A 23,725-nucleotide genomic window follows, 5' to 3' on the forward strand; every position below is an offset into this window, starting at 1 on the left:
CAGACCTGCTTGATTAAACATGTATGCCTGAAACATGTTGTATTAAGTATTCTGTATACTTTATTCTGTAAAGTTAAGGTGAAATAAAAGTATATATTACTAACAATCTGATTTTCATGGATTTGTGTTCATTGTAATGTGAATTGAGAGATAGCCTACATTATTACTGCTGTTGGTATTCTTAAGTTACATTTAGCAATTACAGCAATAAACGCTTTTTCACAGAAAACATTTTTACTCATTGTAGCAGAAATGAACAGAAAGGGATTTCATCAGCGATGGCTCAGTTCTATCAAGTGTCCCAGTAAGCCGTGACAGTCAGCCAGCATGCATAACACAAGGACCCTGAAACTAGCTCACCTACATTAAATGCAGTTGTTTTTAATGTTATTAATGATACCTGTGCTTCTCTTGCTATGAAATGCCTGAATGTCTGCTGTGAAAAATGTATATTATGAATCAATGCTAATATTTACTTATTGTAATTCTCTGACCATAAATAATGGGAGTGAGAGGATGCTGGTCATGTATTTCCTTCCAAAGTTTCCAGCTATGAAACTTTGATTTATGTCACTCCTCTCATTGCATGACAGCTCTCTGCCTACTATAATACCAAAAAGAAATGCTTAAAATCTATGTATTATTCACAGCACAGTGGGATCAAACAGGATTCTGATATCTTGTATTTGTGCCTACACATATTTTCACACGTATCTATTTAGGGACCCTGCATAATTTCTTCATCAAAACCTGTTTTATCTTTAACTGCGAAAGAGCACACACTTGGTGAAAAGAGGTTTCTGCAATATTTTCTTTACAATTTATTTCCAGGACTAATTTGCAGTATAAAATGAAAACTACTAAAGATCCATAAGGAACAATGGAGGGAGGATATTTGGAATAAGTTCAGAAACAACATCTGCACGATTTTATCCCATATCACCTACTGTTTGACAACCTGGTCACAAGCAAGCAATACTTCTTTCAAACCACTACTCTCCCTATATAAAAAAAAAACTCTTAAAGTACTTGATAGGAAACCCATTTGATTAGATATAGGCCTACAGATCTCTATCTTATGTACAAAATTCTACATGGACTGGCTCCTCATGTATTGAGCCAGTTTGTAAACACAGTACCAAACGCTTAGAGATCTACAAGGAGTGCAGCAAGAGGTGACTGCATTGTCCCGTTGAGGAAAAGTGCATTCGGCCAAACAGCTTTTTCAGTCAGGGCTGCTCGTGAATGGAACCTCATTCCAACTCACATTAGGAATTTTAAAACTGACGTTTCTTTTTATTTAACTTAAAGAAGTGGCTAACAGGTAATCAGGACTGTCAACATTACATTTAGACACTAAATCTTGCTGCTATCTTGTCTTTCCTGTCCTGCCTGTTTGTGCCACTTGTGCCATGCCTATGATGTTGTTGTTACATGAACTGACAGTTTGGCTTGTGTGTGTATGTGTGTGTTGGTGTTGATGTTGATATTGACCAACTGTTCTTGTTTATATGCTAATCTTGTCATTTTTTTTTTTAAATTTAATTAAAAAATTTTTTTCACATTTATAGTCTATTTTACTTGTACTGGTCTAAACCTATATGTACTATTATAATCCTTTTGTCTTTTTAGGTGTGACGTATGATCTGTCCAGGGACAGCAGATGTAAAATAGCCTTTTGGCTAATTCTGGCACATTTTACATTTCTATATGTATTATTATTGTGCATTGTCCCTGTTAAATAAACCTGAAATTAAATTAATTAAACATCCAAATCAAAGAGGGTTATTATACAGAACCAGGGTATAATAGTTGTCTGTATATTTTTTTGTCTAAGGCATTTTAGGCATTCACAAAATTTTGGGGGCACTTAAAAAAATTGTAATTAGTGCATAAAGTTGATGTTTTTTTTAATGTGAAATGACCCAGATTAAAATATGCAGCATATATACAGTAATCACCACCTGGGGCCAGCATGAGTAGGCTACATAAAAAGCATACTATTGCTATTATCAGTGCATTGTTTTATCAATAAAATAAAGAAGCTGGTTTTTAGAAACAAGGACCATGGGTGTGTGGCCACAGCACAAAAGGAACTGAATTACCCCCTGAAGAAGGTGAGGGAGAAACATACATCTGCCATTGAGCAGAGCTTCAATTCTAAGGACAATAAAAGACTCTGGGACTGCATGAAGAACATTACAAACATGAAATCTATGAGGAAACACATTATCACTCTAGATGAACATGACAGCTAACGGACTGAATGACTTTTACCTCAGATTTATGACAAATTACTTTTTTTTCAGGAGGGGTCCGAGGCCTTAGAGACCATCACTAACTCTGAGGCCCCTGAACTGTTTAAAATCGAGCCACTGATGTACTGTCCGTTACCAACAGATTCTCACTCCCATCTCGTAAAATACGGACGCTTGTTCAGGTGCCTTTGTCGTTGTTATTGACGATAAAAGTCTCCTTTAGCGTCATATCTAAATGCATGCTTGGTCGGGACTATTGGCGTCACTTTTGAACGGGTTTAGGAAACGTGACACGCGGGACACGATCCCCGGTCTCCTGGGTGAAAGTCCTGTGATGTTTGACCCATCCACCCCCCCAACCAACCTCCCTATACGGATTTTCGGCCTTTCATACTACTCGCTACCGTTGTCGCTCTTAGTGCTACGTCATCTTCAAACCCTGTATAGCTGCTGCTCTCCCCGGTACGTTCTACTAACACGCTGAAGGGCGCTTTTTTCGTCGCTTCAGACCAGGCGCGTAGTCAGTAATGGGCCAGGGCGGCACTGGCCCACCCACTTCACTCACTGGCCTGCCCAGCCAAGTTTGATCAAAATACATTTTGTTATTAAAAATATTCAAATGTATGTAAAAAAGAAAAAAGAAAAAAAGAAATAGTAACATAACTAGTTGTGTGTGTTTAATGTGTCTTCTCTTCTGATTAAAACTAAACTGTTTGAACCATAGAATAAGGATCAAACAATTAGGACACCTTCGGAACGTAGTTGGTTGCTATGGTAACACCAGGCAGACTCTCCGGGCTACCTTGAGCAGTTAACGTTAGCTAGCTGGCTTTTTAGACAATGCACCAATGTACTGTTAAAAGTTACCGCGACAACAATGGCTTCTCTTTAAAGTGGTATGGACAGTTTTCTTGGATGGAATACAGTTTAAATAAGGACAAGCTTTTCTGCAGCATGTGCAGACATTTCCCCAGCGGAGCTGACAGCCAATCAGCCAGAGAGGAGGCCCTCACAGCGGAAACATTAAGTAAAACGGGTTTCATGCTTCTTGCATTATTATTTAAGTAACCTAGTAACCTTCCTGTTAAGTAAGAAATCGTGAACACTGATGATGGCTTCTAGCTGAAACGCGTTTGTGTTTTGCCCACATTAAATAAGAAGATAACTTATCTGTGAGTGACGTAGTTTTTAGTTTTCTGTGATCCTGTCACTGCCGTGGACGCCATACACTGTCTAAGATTCGCCGCCTTGCTGGCCACTTTTCATTATATCTTTCATAATTTAAACAATGCTTGGCTGGAAAGTTTTCATTCTTTGATTTTCTTTTACTGCTGGTAGGCCATTTGCTGCTCATGATCTGACCATAGTCCTGAAGCAACAATGCTTTATGAATGCACAAAGGATATGTGCGATTTCTGTCTGATGTAGGCTATTCTATGTCATGCAGTATGTAAACACCTTCTCTGCTGTTTGGGTTCATGTTTAGTTGCCACTTTGTGCAATAAAAGGGTTAATTTTAAGACGGTGCTGTGCAGAGCCAATGCTGCTGGTTCTGCCGGTGCAAATATATTTTAGCCTGAATAGGTTAAAATCTACAGGTTTTTGTCTATATTGTTGTGTACAAACTTTTTAGACTGAGTTTTGTTGGTTGAACATGTTGTAGAGACAGTACTGCTATTGTTGTAATGCAGTATATGTTGGAAGGTAAAATTGTAGCTCTTTTTTCAGTTTGTCCTTTATTTCGTCTTTTTGAAAATGGCCCACTCACTTTTGTACTGGCCTGCCCAAAATACTATTTCTGCCTACGGCACTGCTTCAGACGCTGACAGCCACTGTCCAAACGTCCGTATTTTATGAGTTCGGAGTGAGAACGGGTTGCTGTTACATACTGAATGATTTGATTGAAGTTATGCATGTGTTTGTATGTAGCTGTTGTCAGCACTTTTTGCCTAAGACAAATTTCCTTTGGGACAATAAAAGTTTATCGTATCTCCTATCTTATGTGTCACGTAGCTCTCCGCAAGCAGAAAAAAGAGCATCTTACTGTAAAATGCAACTTCCTGGAGCAAAGGTAGGCCAACCAATTAATTAGCAGTTAAGAAATAGATAGTATAGCCTATTTACCTTTTCATCATCATAATCCATTTCTATTATTTTAATAATAGGTTATTGGTATAACTGATAATATTAATCGGTTAAAAATCATTTGAAAAGTCAACTAAGTCTGCTTTTGTTAATTGAGTGACAGTGATTTCAATCAGTGCAAACTAGTAATAGCCCTACCCAGTGTTTACTAGTATGTTAAATGTGGAACAAGGAATAAAATGGTCCTGGACAAATGTTTTGGGAACATCAAAAGTGAATACAGAGCCAAAGCTCTTCCTCCTCTCTCCAACTCTGACCACTCTATAGTCTATCTCATGCCCACATACAAACAGCGTTTCAATCCAGCTAGCCCCAACATAAAACAGTGCTGCAGTGGATTGAGGATAGTGTGGAAACACTCAGAGGCTGTTTCCTTAGCACAGACTGGAGCATCTTCCATAACTTATATAACTACTTATAACTTATAACTACATAAAGGATGGTAAACACTAAAAATGTTTAGTGTTTACCATCTTTGATTGGAGTAAAGCACACTGCAACGTGTCATCTAGGTAAAAAAGTACAAGCCAGCACTTTCTGAAAGTGATATGGACGTTGTTAACCTTTCATCTGTGTTAATGTACTTAAGAAATGTATTAGTTTATAAGTGTGCATGATTAAATTGTGAGGATGCGCAGCAATACATTGACTGTATTCATGACTTTTGAACAAGCCCTACCAATATCCTTTATTATCAAAGTACGTTGGCATTTCATCTGATACTTGTTTTACTGTTTCTGTTATAAATCAATAAAGGTGACCTTTAAACTGACCTCAATTGTTTTATAAAAGATACCATAAGATACAGTAATGCCAATGTACTCGTAATAAATATAATAGCGGTGTGTTCAAAAGTCACTCAAACATTTATCACTGCGTGTCCTCCTCACAATCTAATTAATCATTTACCTATACGATCTATTTTACTTTCGGAAAGTGACACATCACTGACACTATGATAATAATATCCAAAACACAACATTAACTCTCAATGGTTCCTGTGACATTAGAAATACTTTCAAAATACTAATGTTTAAAAATACAAAAACAACCTTCCTGGGTGCTACATTAGTTAACTTTTTTGTTTTTGGTTTTACAATTGCAAGAAGGAAAATCAAGTCCTTTATGAATGAAATCTCCGCAATGTCAACTAGCATGCAATTCGGATGGATTTTGATTGGCTTTCAGGGTTTCTATTGTTAGTCAAATCACTCTGAAAATGATCTCAACAATATCGTTTACCACTGTTTTTACACAAGTTGTTGTGTGGACTTTACTTCTAGATGGACATAGACTACACTGGTAATTCCACCACACAGATCCTGTCAGATACAGTGATTTAAATTCCTTTACCTACACTTGTCACAGACACAGAGGTTATGAAAAGGTGCATGTATAGATTTAGAGGTGTAAAACATGGGGGAATTGTAATCTTTAACATTGTGATAAGTTGACTTGTTTCCCCCAAAATCATTTAAAGAAAAATAAATTACTATTTATCTATTTAAAACGTTTAAAAATACAGAAAGGATATCTTATATTGTGGGGTCTTTCTGCTGAAATATGTAAATAGAAAATTACATTATGGTCCAATATTAAATATCACAACTAACTAAAAATATAACATTTAGACTGAATCTGGTCTAGACATTCATAGCATGAAACAAAATGTGTTGGCCTATCGCTCCCACTATTTTTGAAGTGTGTGTAATGTTTCTCCACTCGTAACTTTTTATTTTCCTTTTATATTCCATATACAGCCTCAACCAATCAGTGAACTATAACTGGTGAAATATCACCATCTACTGGACATTTGATCTATAAGTTCCTAATGTGCTCATTTATCAACCACTGATAATTATTTGTTATTTTTAAATGAGTAAAATCCTTATCTGAAATTAAGTAGTAACAAATACATGTGTCAAATAAATGTAGAGGAGTAAAAAGTACAATACAAGTAGAAGTATAAAATGAAAATACCTCAAACTTTGACAGTACTTAAGTAAACTACTTATTGTCTCTCCACCAATGATATGTGCATATGTTTTTGTGAGTGTATGTTAACAAAAAAAACTGAAATATGTGCAGATATACTGGTATAATATCTTGGGTTGTATTTGTTTAATCATTTTAGCCTACAACTGTGTATAAATGAATGATTCTCATATTTTTAGATGAATGTACCACTGATTCACATACCTGCAAACTAGTCGCTTTTTGGCGAAAATCGTCATTTTGAATGGGAAAATGTCATCCACGTGAATCATGTAGATCCGAAGAGTTTTTATTTTTTGGGGGGGGGTCCGACCCAGTGCCTTAACGACCGTTCTCTACCGGACTGAATAGCAACGCGGATTTTGGTGCCTTATTTAGCTGCCATTTAAATGCCTGCGCTTCTCTCTGATGCTCCGAAAACGGACGTTAGAGGGAACTGAAACATCGCCACACGGGACGCTAGTCAACACTACACTCGACAGCAGGTAACATTAGCCTACCGTTAGCTAGCAGCTGGAGTAAACACGGTTAAAATGCTGACAGCTAAACGGTGTAAAGTGTGTCTGTATTTCACTGGAGAGGATTCCAACAGTCTGTAGCTGCCGTTGTCTGAAAAACAACACAGATGTTGCGTTCACTTGAAATTCCAACAGGTTCTCACACTCATCTCGTAAAATACGGACGCTTGGTCAGGTGCCTTTGTCGTTCTTATTGACGCTAAAAGTCTCCTTTAGCGCTATAAGTAAACGCGCTTGGTCGGGACTATTGCCGTCCCTTTTGACGCAGTTATGTTAAGGAAAAGGTCGTGGGTGGGCTTACGGTTCCGTGACACGCGCGAAGAACGGGATGGTTGGGTTTAGGAAAGGGTCGTGGGTGGGCGTATGGTTCTGTGACACGCGGGAGGAAAATAAAAAGCAACTATAGCAAGTGTGCCAAGCGGGATGCGAACCCCGCTCTCCTGGGTGAAAGTCCTGTGTTTGTTTGACCCATCCACCCCCCCAACCAACCTCCATATGCGGAAATTTGCCCTTACATACTACTCTCTAAATCCTCTCTAACTGCTGCTCTCCCCGGTGCGTTACACAAACACGCTGAAAGACGCCTTTTCCGTCACATCAGACGCTGACAACCACTGTCCAAACGTCCTTATTTTACGAGTTCGGAATGAGAACGGGTTGGAAATTCGCCTTGCCAGCCTCGTGCTGCATTCAAAGTTGTTGTAAAATACCCTTTTCCCATCCAGTGGTTGTTTTTGTCGTTTAACAGGAATTTACTGGTGAAATAAGTTATTGTTATTCCATTTTTAATAAATCATTTAATTTTGACCCTATGGCCTTAGCAATACACAAGCCATTCTTTAATGTCGCCGACATTTTCTTTTTTTTGTAGATCAACTTTTTATTGTTTTATATTTTTGAACAGACAAATACAATTGAACAAGATGCTCCTTTATATATATATATATATATATATATATTTTCTCGGGAGGGGGGGGATGATGTGTCACCTTTTTCAGCTCTTCTGAGTTTGCAGGTATGGATTCAGTTGTCATTGAATAGGATGTTATTGAATTGAATACTTGTTGAAATTTCTATTTGCTTTGAGATGTAAATTACCCTGAGTGATGCCAAATGTTTCAGTGTGAACATTTATATCCTATTTAATATTAAACTTCTCTGTTAATATAGATTCATATAGTTTTTTTTTTTTTACTTTGTGAGATCTTTGAGCCATGCTGGCGGTCCTTGACTTCTGATCCTTTAACTTTGACTCTGGCACCACCATGAGGTTAATATTTGGGTAAGATGTCTGGACAACTATCAGATGGGTTTCCATGATGCAGATATTCAAGTTCCCCAAAAGATGCATCCTAATGACTTCAGTGATCCTTCAGTTTTCCTCAAGAAAATACAAGCTAATATTCTGTCATTTTGGGTTGTTATTGAAATATCTCTACAACTGTTGGATGGATTGACATTAAATTTGGGACACACCTTCATGGTCTTAGTCTTGTTGTCCTCTGTAGGGGATATGAGTTGACTATTTACATTTTTAAAAAAAATATATATATACTACAGTGTTGAAACCAAATAAGTAGAAAGCAACACTCACACAACTTGCTTTGTCTTTTTTGTGGTGCAGGGAATTCATTCCCCCAAAGATCCATTTCCAAAGAAAAGTCCCACAAACACTTCTACATTGATTTAATGGTCATCAACGATTCTGTCAAGGGCCTTTCTCAAGACATGTAGGTATCATACATGTAGTACTTAGAAAGGAGGATTATAGGAAGTTCATTTATCTGGGAAGTTTATCACATCATCACGTGAGGAAAGGCTGAGCTGGTGTTAGTATTTATAGTTTAATAGCTTTTATGAAATGCCGTCGGTTCAACAGTGGTGGAAAGTAACTAAGTAAATGTATTCAATTGTTGTACTTAAGTAGGCCTGTAAAGGTTTGGGGTATTTTAATTGTATGATATTTTCTTTAAAAAATAACTCAAATAACAAAAGATTGAAGCAGTGCATTATACATGAAGACTTCCTTTCCTTGAGAAGTGAGCAAATTAGGAACTTATACATTAAATGTCCAGTAGATGACGGCACTTCACCAGTTATAGTTTACTGTTTGGTTCAGGCTGACAGTGTTGATCTGTACCTGAATACACAAGTTTGTTTCAGAGCTGTTTTTTTATTATTAATATCCGAGAATAGTAGGCTACAATGGTTAGGGTTATTCTTTTTGGCTCCTTATTGTTTCACTCGTTCACATAACCAGTAAAGTAAAGTAGAGCATATTCAATTAAAATCTACCATAACAGTTACTCATTTAAATTGACTTATTTACACATACCCCAATTGGCACACTGATAGCAGCAAGCTCTCTGCACCCCCCCCCTCCTACACTTTATTTTTCCACTCGGGCAAATTGGTTAATGAACGTACTTGTTTGGTTATTACATGTAGTAAGAGTTGAGTCTTATGGTAAATGTGGACCTCTTTCAGGAAGTGTGTATCGTCACACTTCCATTCAGTCTTCCCTCTCTTCTCTGGTCTTTTGTGGTCAAATCCCAACCTCTCATCTGACTCATGCTTAGAGGCATGACACATATAGACTCCTTCCTGGTGAGTTTACTGGTGAATTTTCAACTTTTATTTTGCTGTGTTCACAATCATTCAAGGGAGCTGAATGTGCATCATCAGTATATCTGATACTTTTAAAATAGCCAATGTTTTAATCCTCCTCTGTTTGGTTCCTTGGTGTCATTCCTGCTCTGTACCTCAGGGATCTCTTTCTTCCACGTTCCCGGAGACGGTCATTGAGGCAGATAACAAGATTGATGAGGTACGTATGTTGTAAACAGTTGTAGGCTATATATCAGTTGTCAAGAGTCACTAAGTACATTTCTTTGAACACTGTAAAATGTTGAGGAACCAGAGTATTTTCCTCTCCTGTTATTCTTTTTACTTTTTTACAGTTAGTTGACCGCTGTATTTGTTACCACTGTCAGATTGCTTCTTCTCCTTGATAAGTGAGTGCTTTAGGAACTTTTGGATCAGGGACGGAGGATGGGTTATCTGGATGTCTGGCTGTCCCTTAAGTACTGCCTTCACAGGCGGATGAGATACAGGTGTGGTGAAAGGATTCAGTGCAGGTGTATGAAGGGACCAGGCCAGGCAAACGACCGCCGGGGGAGTGACAGAGGAAGAGGCACGAACACAGAATAGACAGAACACACACCAAGCATACTACAGATAAAGACAAACAAAACAAACACAGTCACTCACATACAAGTATCACGGCCGGGGATTCGTGACAATTATACTAGCAGCCAGATAGTCTGTTTGTCCTAGATTGCTGACAGAAAATGCTGCGGTTTAAACTTGACTCGTTTTCATGGTACACATAAAGTTCTACATTAAATATTTAGTCAACTACTGCTGTTGCAGCGTTTAATTTTTATTTTTACCAAGCGACACCTGCTCATTAGAAGTTTCTTTTGTTTAGTGGACTATTTGTGCACGGGACGTTCCACAGGAGGGCTCTTTGTGTAACGCTCAAATACACGTGATTTCTCACACGTAAACAACACATAGACAACACGTAGCCACACATAGACAACACGTAGACAACACGTAGACAACAAAGTATGACGCACCCTGTCTGTAGTTCCACATTTACAAAAACTCAACTCTTGTAAGTCAGAAATAAAACTGATGGTAGGAATATCTGTAATATTTACAAAAACTCATAACTGAACAAATGTATGTTTATTAGCAAATATGTGTGAGAAATAAAGTGTGTGGGCAGAGCCTGCTGCTATCCATGTATCAATGAGTGAATGAGAGACAACATTGTAACGCGCTGTATAATAGTCCATTTAAATGAGCTGCAAACATTTATGGTAATTTTGATTTAATATGCACTGGTTTTTTTCCAGGGTATGTGAGCAGGTGAAACACTGAGGAGCCAAAAAGAATAGAGTGGATGAACAATTAAAAAAAAAAACAGAAATCATGTAAAAAAGAATAGAGTGGATGAACAATTAAAAAAAAAAACAGAAATCCTGTACTAGCCTATTAGATGTCAAAGGGTAAGGGAAGTTCAAAGGGTAAGTGAAGTTCATCTATGGCTGAAGAAGGAAGTCAAAACACGGAAAGAGGAATAAGCCACGGCTCGTTTTTTTTGACCTACTTTTAAAATAGCCAATGTTTTAATCCTCCTCTGTTTGGTTCCTTGGTGTCTTTCTTGTTCTGTACCTCAGGGATCTCTTTCTTCCACGCTCCTGGAGACGGTAACGATGCGGATAGCGAGATTGATGAAGTATGTTGTAAACAAAAGTATGTTGTAGGCTATATATCAGTTGTCCAGAGTCACTAAGTACATTTCTTTAAACACTGTAAAATGTTGAGGAACGAAATACTATCTGCTAGTTTATTCTTCTACTCCTACTGTACTTTTCTACATTTAGTTGACCGCTGTATTTGTTACACCTGTCAGATTGCTTCTTTTCTTTAATAAGTGACCGCTTTACTGATTGGATCAGGGATGGAGCTAAGTTAGGCTGCATAAATAACATAGGTAGGGTAGGAAGTTAGCCTGAAACCTATTTTTTTTATACTATGCTAGAGTAGAGTTTATAGAAGGAAAGGCAATATTTCCCCCAGTAATAGAGCTTTTACTCCATTGATTTGCATGTTGAGTCAGAGAGACTGAGGGGAAATGACACGAAGTTGAAGCTATTTTAAAACCCTATAAGATTTGGGGCTTTTGAGAAAACATTCAGAGCTGGAGCCCCAACAGCTAGCCCTCACTCTGTCCCAGTTTTAGATCTGACTATGTGTCATTTTGGACAATGTCTCCCACTCCACGACACAGTGGTGACATACAGGAAGTGCTAGACTTATTCCACTGTGATGCACCACTGCCTGTGGCCATCAAGCTCTTCAGCTCCTCCCTTAGGTTGATTATGTACACTGTTGTATATGCCCTAGTAACCTATTTTGACTTATTTATTATCTCTATTTTTACATAAATGTTGTTGCTATACAATTTAGATTAATGCACATATTTTAACTTTCCATTTAAATACCTTTTTATTATTTCTACTCTGTTTACATATTCCTATTCTATTTTATTCCTTGTTTACATATTTCTTTTTTTGTTTCTTATTTCTATTATATGGAGCATACTTACCTTACCCAATCCACCCCAGAATAGTTTGTTTACAATTTACTTTTAGATTTTCTAACTTTATACTGTAAAAATGACTTACATTTTCTATTCTCTGCTTTATTGCTGTCTTGGACCAGAAAGAAAAAACAGCAGCCAACATGAAGAAGATGTTTTAAAGGTTTCTGTGTGAAATCAAGTTGAAAGATGGAACGAAAAAAGACAAAAGTTCCCTTGCCCTTCTCTACGGAGTACAACGCAGACAATTGTGAACCGACAGGTGATATACCACAGGTGGAGGAGAAGTTCAATGAAGGAAGTCAAACTTCCATCTCAGAAAAACATAAGATAAAATAAGATGAGAAGTTTTCAGAGGACAATGTGAGGAATAAGATGCAAAGCCAAAATGTCTGCAGTATTTCTTCCTCCCCTCCTCCCTCTTTGGAATTTCATTGTTCACCTCTAATTCGTCGTGTCCCCATTTTGTTTTCACCCCACCAATCAATTGAATCACCAAGCAGCAGCAAAACTGAAGGTGAGGTGGGAGAGAAACGAGATCAAGTTGTACCCACAACGACAGTCCATCTTGACCCAGACACGAACCCTTTGCCATACTTCCTTGGTCCATCACAGTTGGAACTAACTCCAGGAAATCTGTCACAGAAAATGTATATGTCAGAACATGGCAGCTCCAGCTTAAATGTTCCACCTTCTTCCTTTTTCCATCCATCTGTGGTTGGTCAAAACTCTCTGCCTGTCTATTCTGACCATGAACAGCCTTTAGATGTACTACCAGAAGAACAAAAGACAGCAACGTGACAGCTGTGACTGTGACTCCCTCCCGACAGTCTCCTTTCATTAATGCGTCAGAAGAAGAAGACGTTTACGTTGGGCTGCATCACCGTGGTACCAACCGACATTCTGCTTTGATTAAAAAAGCCCCAAAGAGAAAATCCAATTGCATGACTTTCAGAAGACAGAAGATAAAAAAAGACTGTCTGCACTGAGGTAAGCAGAACACAAGATGCATTTCAACTTTCATTTATTCAGTCTGGAAGCGAATCTATAAGTGACAGTGATACCTCGATGGAAATGGAGGCAGCTGTTACAGCTGTGAACTACTCAGTCACAAACACCCTGCCAGCCCATTCTCTCCTCCAAATCTTCTCCTCAGATCCTGGTTGGAGTAGAAGAGACTCCAGCTGCCTGCCTGAGTCAAATAAGTCAAATAACCTCTGAAAAGAACAAGACCTTTACACGAGCTGAAAGTTTACCTGACATGCTGTTAAAAACCAGCTTTGAGGAGTTTACACCTGATATCACTGCTGATGAAAGCGATGAAACCTACAGGTTCCAGTGCTCCTGCCCAGGCCTGTACCAGTGCAGTGTGACCGGCCTGGTGTTCCACATGGAGGGAGAAGGGGACGTGGTTTACAGGATTGTACCTTGGAACAAGAAGCTACTGGCCCAGCATCACAAGAAGCCTGCAGGACCCCTGTTTGACATCAAATGTCTGCAGCAGTCGGTGTGTCAGCTTCATCTCCCACACTGTGAGATCCGCTCCACAGGTGGATGTGATTTCTTGTCAGTTGCTCATGTGAACGATGAGGGCATTGAGTTAATCAGCCCTCATAGGATAACAGAAACTCATGTTATTATAAACATCACAGGGTTTTATGGTTTCGGTAATGTCAAGGATGAATATTCACCACCTGACCTGGTCCGAGCGCTGGTTCTGCTGTTCTACAGGCCCCCAGCTGATCCTGAATCCCTCCTCAATGTGTTGTTGCTACCGAGGAACATTGTTCTCCAGGATGTGCAGCGCATCCGGAAGAAGTTAGTTGGAGATGAGAACTACATAGAGACATCCCCACACTGTAAACTGCACCCACAGCAGGAATACTCTCTGTCCACTTGTCCTGAAGACGACTCGGTTCTAGTTCAACCAACAGAAGCAGAGTTTGACTGTGACAACTATGACAACTTCTTCCCATCATTCTAGGTGAGCTTAGAAACACTAATGAAACACATTAAGCTGTTTTTGAGGGACACCAACAGCTCCCACAGTGTCTGGGAAAGGGAGGTTAGTCTTTCCCCCACTGGAGTAAGAAGGTCCTGTGGGCCGAGCGCTGTGAATCTCCGTCCTAATGACAGGCTGTTGGAGATACGGAGCAGCTTCATCGATGGGATATCAGGACCTGTTCTCAAAAGTCTGCTGGACAAACTGTTGGAGAAAAAGGTGATGGCTGATTCTGAGAGGGAGTCAGTTGACTCGATGAAAAACACAAGAGACAAAGCTCGTTTTGTTGTCGACACAGTGAGGAAGAAAGGTGAAACTGCTAGTTCAGAGATCATTGAGTTCCTCTGTGAGGCCGACCCGTTTCTCTGTGAACATCTTGGGTTGATCTGAAGCTAAATGAACAGGTGATGCATTCAGTTTAAGAGTGTGTTGTAAACTCAGTGTCTCTATGGTCTCTGGTAATTCCACCACAGATCCTGATTCTTATCCTCCACTTGATACAGAGCTTATGAAAAGGTGCATGTATAGATTTAGAGGACTTTCCAAAAGTCTTTGCCATACGTATTGTATTGTGTGAATAAACCTTCTCCTGTATTTTAACTCTGGAGGATTAACTGTCAGCCTCACAATATCTGCTGGCCCTTTAATAAAGGGTGATGTGACTGGAGAGTCTGCTTACCTAAGTCATGTCACTCTTCAGTCTCGGGATTAGCAAAGCACATTGGAGCATCATTTAAGTAAAATAAAAGCAGACTTTTTCCCTCACACGTCATAATTACTATCCACCCAGTTTAAACTTTAAATAACTAAACACAAAGTATTTAAAACTGTATTATTTCTTTGTTTTTCTGTGTTGATTGCAATTTCAAACACATTAAATAGTTCAACGTTTTGTGTACTACTCTTCTTTGCTTTCTTTCTAAGAAAGAAACTTAAAGATGGATCCCAATCTCATGTGTGTGTATTGAGAACTGAGCTAGCATCAGGATGTAGATGAGCATTTAGACTAGAGGCAGCTTTGATGGAGTTAGACTTGTGAAACAGAATAGTGTCAGTAGTCAGGTTATTGTAAATGAACGGGCAGAGACTTGATTTCCCCGAAACATATAGAGATAACAGAGGTAGAAAAACCTGTTACACAATGTGGAGGGTGTGGAGACAAAACTTAATCAGTGTGGAAACACAATGACAGAGAGCGTCCGTGTTTGATAAAGAAGGGCTCAACATTCATCGCAATATTTAGAACATAAAACGTTTGAAGAATCAAGTAATAACACACAGCTTGTGTGTTAATCCAGCCACAACACGGGTAAGAAGAACTGGTCATTTATTCTGACGTTATGACTGTAAATGTGTATAATGTTGTCTTAGCAAGCATATTTTCATTTATCAGTTGAAAGATCTGGTTTATTTTTTTAATTTATATATATATATATATAATATACCTAATTCATGTTCATGTTAAAGCCATTGGTCAGTTAAAGTCTAAACAGAAACATGCGCAAACATGGCAAAGACGATCGCATGAACAAATGAGTGAACATATCATTTTGGATAGACCTTTCTCACAGTGGGATTTTTGATTTGTCAAAAGCAGTTGTAAGTAAAAACATTTTTAATAGACTACATCCAGTGACAACAATGCTGCCTTTGATTTAGATGTTCAATCTGCAGGTACTATGTGTTATGCATGGCTCACTGGGACAACTACTTTATTATTATATTACTCTTGTCCTGCTAGGAGATGTCAAAATGTGACTGTAAGAAAGGTTTTTGTTATTTCACAACACTACATGGCATAGTACTTACGGTAATTTGATCTGTTTAACTTATTTACTCCCTGTCTGTTTTAATTTAGCTGCGATGAAATGTGAATTTGTCAATTACATACGTATCACTTAAATATATTTGTATCTGTTATTCATTCCATTTGTGCCTGTGTTGTTATTTGACACGTTGCTATTAGACTATTTTGTAGTTTTCTCTCTTCTTTCTGCATTCACAAGTATATAATATTATTATTATTATTATTGATAATCAACTGTGTTTATAACACACTTGTAGAATTGTGTTTTAAAATCCATAACAACTTTATACTTTTAAAGAATTTAAATTGTTCACTTTGTTGGGGGGGACACAAACAGGATTTTGTTTTGATAAGTGGGGGGGAACACGTCCCCCCTCTCCCAAGTGGAAATTACGCACTAGCAAGAATCGGATAAGAGGTTGTGATTAACTGATAAAATACCAGAGAAGGTAGAGAGGAGAGACTAAACAAGGGGTTGGATGACACACCCTGTCTGTAGTTCCACATTTACAAGAAGACTCAACTCTTAAGGTGAAGCTCATCAGATAAATCCAAAATAAATCTGGTGGTAGGAATATCTGTAATATTTACAAAAACTCATAACTGAACTAATGTATGTTTATTAGCAAATATGCATGAAAAATAAAGTGTGTGGGCAGAGCCTGCTGCTATCCATGTATCAATGAGTGAATGAGAGACAACATTGTAACGCGCTGTATAATACAGTCCATTTAAATGAGCTGCAAACATTTATGGTAGATTTTGATTTAATATGCTCTGCTTTTTTCAGGGTAAGTGAGCAAGTAAAACACTGAGGAGCCAAAAAGAATAGTTGATGAACAATTAGAATAAAAAAATTTGTAATAGCCTACTAGATGTCAAAAAAGGGAAGTGAAGTTAATCTGTGGCTGAAGAAGGAAGTCGAAACAAAAGAGAAAACACGGAAAAAGGAATAACCAAAATGAACACATAGGTCTCACGAAGTGTCCAGAAAGTCCTATTTTTGACAGACACAAGCACGGAGATCTCCTGGCTTCTGTTGCTCATTGAGCTCCACTGACTCTGATCGTGACCTTTGTGAATGCAGCAAAATGGCGTCAGCTGCAAAACATGAAAGAAGAGAAAGAGAAGAATCATGTTTCAGCAGAGCAGCCAGAAGTATCAGGAGAGCTCTGTGCAGGATTTGCAGAGGTAGAGATAGTTCTCCACCTGACACCATAGACTTTCCACTCTCTGAAACACCAAATCTACTTAACTCAATGCATGTTTGCGATGGGGGTAATGCTAGTGATCACATCTATACTAGATACCAGCTTGACAGGGAAGACGAGGTACCACTGTGTTTGTCTTCTCCTTCCCCCTCTCAGCTGAAAGCTGATGGTGGCCTCAGCTCAGCCACAAATGTTGCTGCCCCTCCTGAAGAAAGCAACACCCAAGATGCATTTAAGCTTTCGTCTGTGCAGCCTGGAAGCAAATCTATAAGTGACACTGATGCTCCGATGGAAAGGGAGGCACCTGTTAGAGCTGTGAACTACTCAGTCACAAACACCCTGCCAGCCCATTCTCTCCTCCAAATCTTCTCCTCAGATCCTGGTTGGAGTAGAAGAGACTCCAGCTGCCTGCCTCGTTCTCTCAGCATGCCTTCACTGAGTCAAAGAACCTCTGAAAAGAACAAGACCTTAACACGAGCTGAAAGCTTACCTGTTAAAAACCAGCTTTGAGGAGTTTACACCTGATATCACTGCTGATGAAAGCGATGAAACCTACAGGTTCCAGTGCTCCTGCCCAGGCCTGTACCAGTGCAGTGTGACCGGCCTGGTGTTCCACATGGAGGGAGAAGGGGACGTGGTTTACAGGATTGTCCCTTGGAACAAGAAGCTACTGGCCCAGCATCACAAGAAGCCTGCAGGACCCCTGTTTGACATCAAATGTCTGCAGCAGTCAGTGTGTCAGCTTCATCTCCCACACTGTGAGATCCGCTCCACAGGTGGATGTAATTTCTTGTCAGTTGCTCATGTGAATGATGAGGGCATTGAGTTTATCAGCCCTCATAGGATAACAGAAACTCATGTTTTTATAAACATCACAGGGTTTTATGGTTTCGGTAATGTCAAGGATGAAGATACACCACCTGACCTGGTCCGAGCGCTGGTTCTGCTGTTCTACAGGCCCCCAGCTGATCCTGATCTTAGATCCATCCTCAATGTGTTGTTGCTACCGAGGAACATTGTTCTCCGGGATGTGCTGCGCATTCGGAAGGAGTTATTTGCAGATGAGAACTACATAGAGACATCCTCACACTGTAAACTGCACCCACAGCAGGAATACACTCTGTCCACTTGTCCTGAAGACGACTCAGTTCTAGTTCAACCAACAGAAGCAGAGTTTGACTGTGACAACTGTGACAACTTCTTCCCATCATTTCAGGTGAGATTAAAAACAATCCTTACAGACATTAACCTGTTTTTGAGGGACACCAACAGCTCCCACAGTGTCTGGGAAAGGGAGGTTAGTCTTTCCACCACCGGAGTAAGAAGGTCCTGTGGGCCGAGCGCTGTGAATCTCCGTCCTAATGACAGGCTGTTTGAGATACGGAGCAGCTTCATCGATGGGATATCAGGACCTGTTCTCAAAAGTCTGCTGGACAAACTGTTGGAGAAAAAGGTGATGGCTGATTCTGAGAGGGAGTCAGCGGACTCGATGAAAAACACAAGAGACAAAGCTCGTTTTGTTATCGACACAGTGAGGAAGAAAGGTGAAGCTGCTAGTTCAGAGATGATTGAGTTCCTCTGTGAGGCCGACCCGTTTCTCTGTGAACATCTTGGGTTGATCTGAAGCTAAATGAACAGGTGATGCATTCAGTTTAAGAGTATTTTCTGCAAGAGACCATGAACACAATAGCCCAGTTTCTTCATAAAAGTGTATTTGTATCTGATCAAATGTTAAAATATAAGAGCTAAATAGTAGGCCTCTAATAGTGCAGCTGGTTAGTTAAATTGGGTTTCCGGTTGTTGATGATGCTGTGTGAATTACTTTTTCTTTGGGGAATCTCCCTGAGCTGTTTTTACAGACTGAACATGAGAGGAAACTGTGAGGATGTTTAGAGCCACCTGCTGGCTGACATGAGTTACTGTAAACTGTTGATGCCATTTTATTTTACAGGATGTTGGAGATTAAGTAACTCTTGTTCACAAAACTTCCATTTGGTGGCTCCTCTGGAGCTTCTGATTGTATCAAACAAGTTCCTCAGCTGATGAGAGTTTGTCCAATTGCCATTGAAATGTAAATGTCCATTTCCTTAAGTCCTTTAAATGGATAGTCCAGTTCTCTTCAAAGCCACCAGACTCCTTGTGACTGCTTTGTGTTGTAAACTCAGTGTCTCTATGGTGTCTGGTAATTCCACCACACAGATCCTGTGAGACACAATGATTTAAGTCATTATCCTACACTTCTTAAGGCTCCACCTGCAAAGAAACTGATGTTATGAAAAGGTGCATGTATAGATTTAGAGCACTTGTTTTCCCAAAAGTCGTTACCTTCCATATTGTATTGTGTGAGTAATCCTTTTTATTCTTCTTCTGTAATTTGACTCTGGAGGATCAACACTGTCAGCCTGAACCAAACAGTCAACTATAACTGGTGAAGTATCACCATCTACTGGACATTTGATGTATAAATTCCTAAAGAGCTCATTTATCAAGGAAAATAACAATGTTGTGTACAATGCACTGCTTTAATGTTTTGTAATTCATTTTATGTCTTAATCTTGTAAATCAGAAGTAGTTTTTTTACGTGTAAATGTACTTATTGTCCCTCCAGCACTGATATTACCAACATACTTTTATGTCTGTCTTTGTTAACAGAAAACACTGGAGATGTAAGGAGATATTCTGGTGTAAGATTTTGGGTTATATTTTGTATTTTATCATTTTTGCTTACAACTGTGTATTAGATGAATGATTATGTTACATTTCAGTCTAAACATTTAAAGCCTATTTAATATTAAACCTCTCTGTTAATATAAATTCAAAATCATGTTTCTCATTGTGTTAAATAACATCTAACCATGTGGGAGCAAAGAACTGTTGGTACAACATTCATGGTGTTAGTCTTGTTGTCCTCTGTAGGGGACATGAGTCGACTATCTACACTTCAGTAAACATTTAGTGTTGAAACTCCCAGTTCTGTGTAGAGGACAAACATATCAGGGTTCCCAGGGAACCACTGCTGTATTGTAAGTTAATTGCAGTAGGGGGCGCCGTAATGAATAGATCAATAACACACCAACATGTTACATAAAGTTAAAAAAGGAATTCACCTCATTAAAGCAGAGACTCAGTCCTTATTATATAGAAACATTACAGCAACATGAGGCTGCAGGTTTGTTTTATATGTTTGTTCTTTAATGGAGGGATGAAAGAATGAAATTAACTTCTTGTTCAAATTCAGCCTGTTTAGTTTTTTTAAGTTTTGGTTTTGTGAACATTGAGAAGAAAACCACAGGAGGAAGTAATCAGAGACTCATCAACCATCTCTGACATTTGATCTTTTGTCTTTTTAACGTTTGAAGATTGAACTCACTGTGCAGCTCAACGGTAAGTCTGAGACTAAACTGATGTGATAACATCTTCATTATCAGCTACAACTTATAATACTTAGACATGTGATGTGTTTGTGAGTTTGTCAGAACAAAGTTGAGCTGGCTGGAAAACGCTGAGCGACGTTAGTATTTATTGTTTATTAGCTTTTATGAAACGTCAACTGTTCAACAAAACTAACTAAGTACATTAACTCAAGTGTTACATTAAGTATGATTGTGTGGTACTTGTACTTAACTTAAACATTTCAAGAAGGAAATATTGCACTTTTTACTCAACCACTTTCATTTGATATCTTTAACTACTTTGCAGATTCTGATTAATAATACAAAATATAATCAGCGAATAAATTATCAATTTGTGAATCTATTTAAAACACCTTTAACCAAATATTGCGACTGCAGTCTGCTGCACTTGTTACCCAATTCTTACCGATCACTGACACTTTATGTCTGGATTTAGTACTGTTGATGTTGTTTTATTTAGTTATGCCTTTGCTCTCTGTAATTCCCCCAACAAAAACCAGGTGTCATTAAGTTGTATTAATCACGAAATAATAATGGAACTTTTAAAGTACTGCACTTAATATTGCTGTAGCCTATTCATTTACTTTTTATTTTGTTGTCAGATCAATGAAGTTTTTTTTGTTTCAATATTTAAATGATCTTATTTTAGTAATCTCAAATCAATAACTCTGTTTAATTGATTTTAAGCCTTAATCAGCCAGCAGGGGGAGTCATTTGCTCACTGATGATCAGAATGAGTGGTTGGGGTCAATCCTTACTGTCAGTGAAACATGCTGTGAGGCTACCGTTTTACATATTACACTGACAAATTAGCCCATTAAAAGTAGCCATTACAGCCTACCTATAATAAATACAAACTTGCCTAATGTTTAATGTGTGTAGAGCATGGCATATTTAAAGTGCCCATATTATGAAAAAAACACTTTTTCTGGGATTTGGGGAGTTCTTTTGTGTCTCTGGTGCTTCCACACACATACAAACTTTGAAAAAAATCCATCCATGCTGTTTAGAGTGAGATACGGTTTCTGAATGTGTCCTGCCTTTAGTCTCTGGGTGAGCTGTTCAAAATCGGCACGGCTTGTGACGTCACAAGCCGAAACGAGCAGGCTAACCGCCATCATTAGCTTGCTACCTCGTTCTCAATAGCAAAGCACTGCTACAACACACAGAAGTTCACCATAATCTACAAAAGAACTACTTCCATGTGCGCCCTCATTTAGAAGTCTCCCAGCTAATCCTGCCTTGTAACTGACCGAAGTTGTAGAAACAGCCTTTCTTTTACTGTCTATGGAGCTAGCTAGCAGACATGATCTACATCTGAGCAACTGCGCATGTGCAAGTGCAATCAAAGATAGTACAGAAGAAGAAGAAGAAAAGAGGTCTCACTCTGTAGCTAAAACAGAGACCAGCTGAAAAGAGGAGCTGCAGCAGTGAGAGAGAGCACTGCAGTACAACAAAAATATGGTGTTTTTTCAAAATTAAACCATGTAAACCTATTCTGGTACAACCTTAAAATACAATTATGAACCTGAAAATGAGTATAATATGGCTGCTTTAATGTATCACAGCCATATTGGTATCAGCATATGTTAATCACTACTGTAAGTAAAAAGAAATTGCAGTTCAGAAATGGCAAAGAAGAGAGAAGGAGATTAAGAGACGGTGTTTTATGGTGTATTTTAGATGTCAATGTGTAGCTGAGTACTTGGACACAGTTGTTAAAGTTACTAAAAAGTCAAATTCAAGGCTGAGATTTTAATGTTGGTAATAGTCCTCCATTATAGAAAGACAAACAGCCTTGCTGTAAATATGAAGTAGGGGTGACAGGGCAGAAAGTGTGTGTTTTGTGATCATGCTGCACCCAACAGCCGAGTTCCTATCGCTGACATTCTTCTGTCTTCACTTACCTGCACCAGAGGAGAAGTCGAACATTGTGGCCCACCTTTGCTTGGATCTTTTCCACACTACTTGGCATCATCCAGTAGGCTGGAACGTCAGTGACCGTCTTGGTCCCGTGTATCCACACTGCTTCTTTAATTTTAAAACAGGAGAGCCCCAACATGTATGTTAGAGTCTGGTATGCCAGCCATGCATGTGCAATGTGCACACTTCACCCATGTAAGGTCCTCAATGAGCAGAGTTCCATTGAGGCGTTGAGGGTGCAAAACCTAAAACATAAAAAACATTAAAAAAAAACAAACAATTAAGACAGCCTTGACATTTACAGGTTATCATCACAAATACAGAAACTAGACCAAAACAATACAGAGGCAACAGCAACAACAGTGTTTTGGCTGGAAAACAGTGAAAGTAAACAACTTAACCAAAATGTGGCCTTAACACCATGGATGCTACAAGGATGATATGTCCTATTTATTGCTTAAAGCTAAATTATTGCTTTACCTGACTTGTTATGACAATGAGGGTTAATGCTGATAAATCACTTTTCCAACAAATGCAGCTAACGGTTACAACGTAATATATGAAAAATTACATATGAGCAAAACCTTGATATGCAATATGTGAATTAATAAAGTTTCTTAAAAAGTTTCCAAAATTTAGTTTTGTTTTGTTCCGACATGAGGGGGTGTTCACCTAACTTTTCCCGACGCAAATGAATTTGAATGAAGGAAGTAGCTTAAGTCGTAATGTGGAAATGGACGCTACAAAGAAGATATCTTGTATTTATTACACAAAGCATTTAAACAACATGTTCATTCTCTAAAAACACTAAATTATTGCTTTACCTGACTTGTTATGAGGGATGCTTATAAATAACTTTTCTAACAAATAGGTCCCTCTATGACATGGAAAGAAAAACACTATATGTGAGCAAAACCTTGATATGCAATATGTGAATTAATAAAAAGTTTCTTACCTTCAATCCAAAATTGACTTTGCTCCGCCTTGTTTCTGCGTAGTATGACGTCAACCTGTGTGCCAAAATTTTCGCCGACCTACTGAGGATGTGTATCCTAAGTCATAATGTGCAAACACAGTGGACGCTACAAAGAAGATATGTTGTATTTATTACTCAAAGTATTTAAATAACATGTTCATTCTGTAAAACAACTGTTGTACATGAGTATGACTATGAGGGTTAATGCTAGTAAATAACCTTTCTAACTAATAGGTCCCTCTATGATGTGGACAGCAAATAACAGTTACAACCTAATGTATTAAAAAACTACATTTGAGCAAAA

At 38.6% G+C, this 23,725-nt stretch overlaps 1 protein-coding gene across 1 annotated transcript; it reads left to right on the top strand.

The window, feature by feature from the left end:
- Positions 1 to 13,300: 13,300 nt before the first annotated feature.
- LOC118494352 (NACHT, LRR and PYD domains-containing protein 1b allele 3-like) lies at positions 13,301 to 19,938 on the top strand. The gene is made up of 2 exons (XM_035998201.1): positions 13,301 to 14,495; positions 18,748 to 19,938. The coding sequence occupies exon 1, from the start codon at positions 13,351 to 13,353 to the stop codon at positions 14,071 to 14,073; it is 723 nt and encodes a 240-aa protein (XP_035854094.1). The 5' UTR covers positions 13,301 to 13,350; the 3' UTR covers positions 14,074 to 14,495; positions 18,748 to 19,938.
- Positions 19,939 to 23,725: the final 3,787 nt, after the last annotated feature.

Source organism: Sander lucioperca, chromosome 23 (assembly GCF_008315115.2).
Source record: "Sander lucioperca isolate FBNREF2018 chromosome 23, SLUC_FBN_1.2, whole genome shotgun sequence".
Taxonomy (NCBI): domain Eukaryota; kingdom Metazoa; phylum Chordata; class Actinopteri; order Perciformes; family Percidae; genus Sander; species Sander lucioperca.

What these genes read in the sequence shown, in the direction of transcription:
- LOC118494352 (XM_035998201.1), top strand. Translation starts at nt 13,351, where the DNA reads ATGCTGTTAAAAACCAGCTTTGAGGAGTTTACACCTGATATCACTGCT.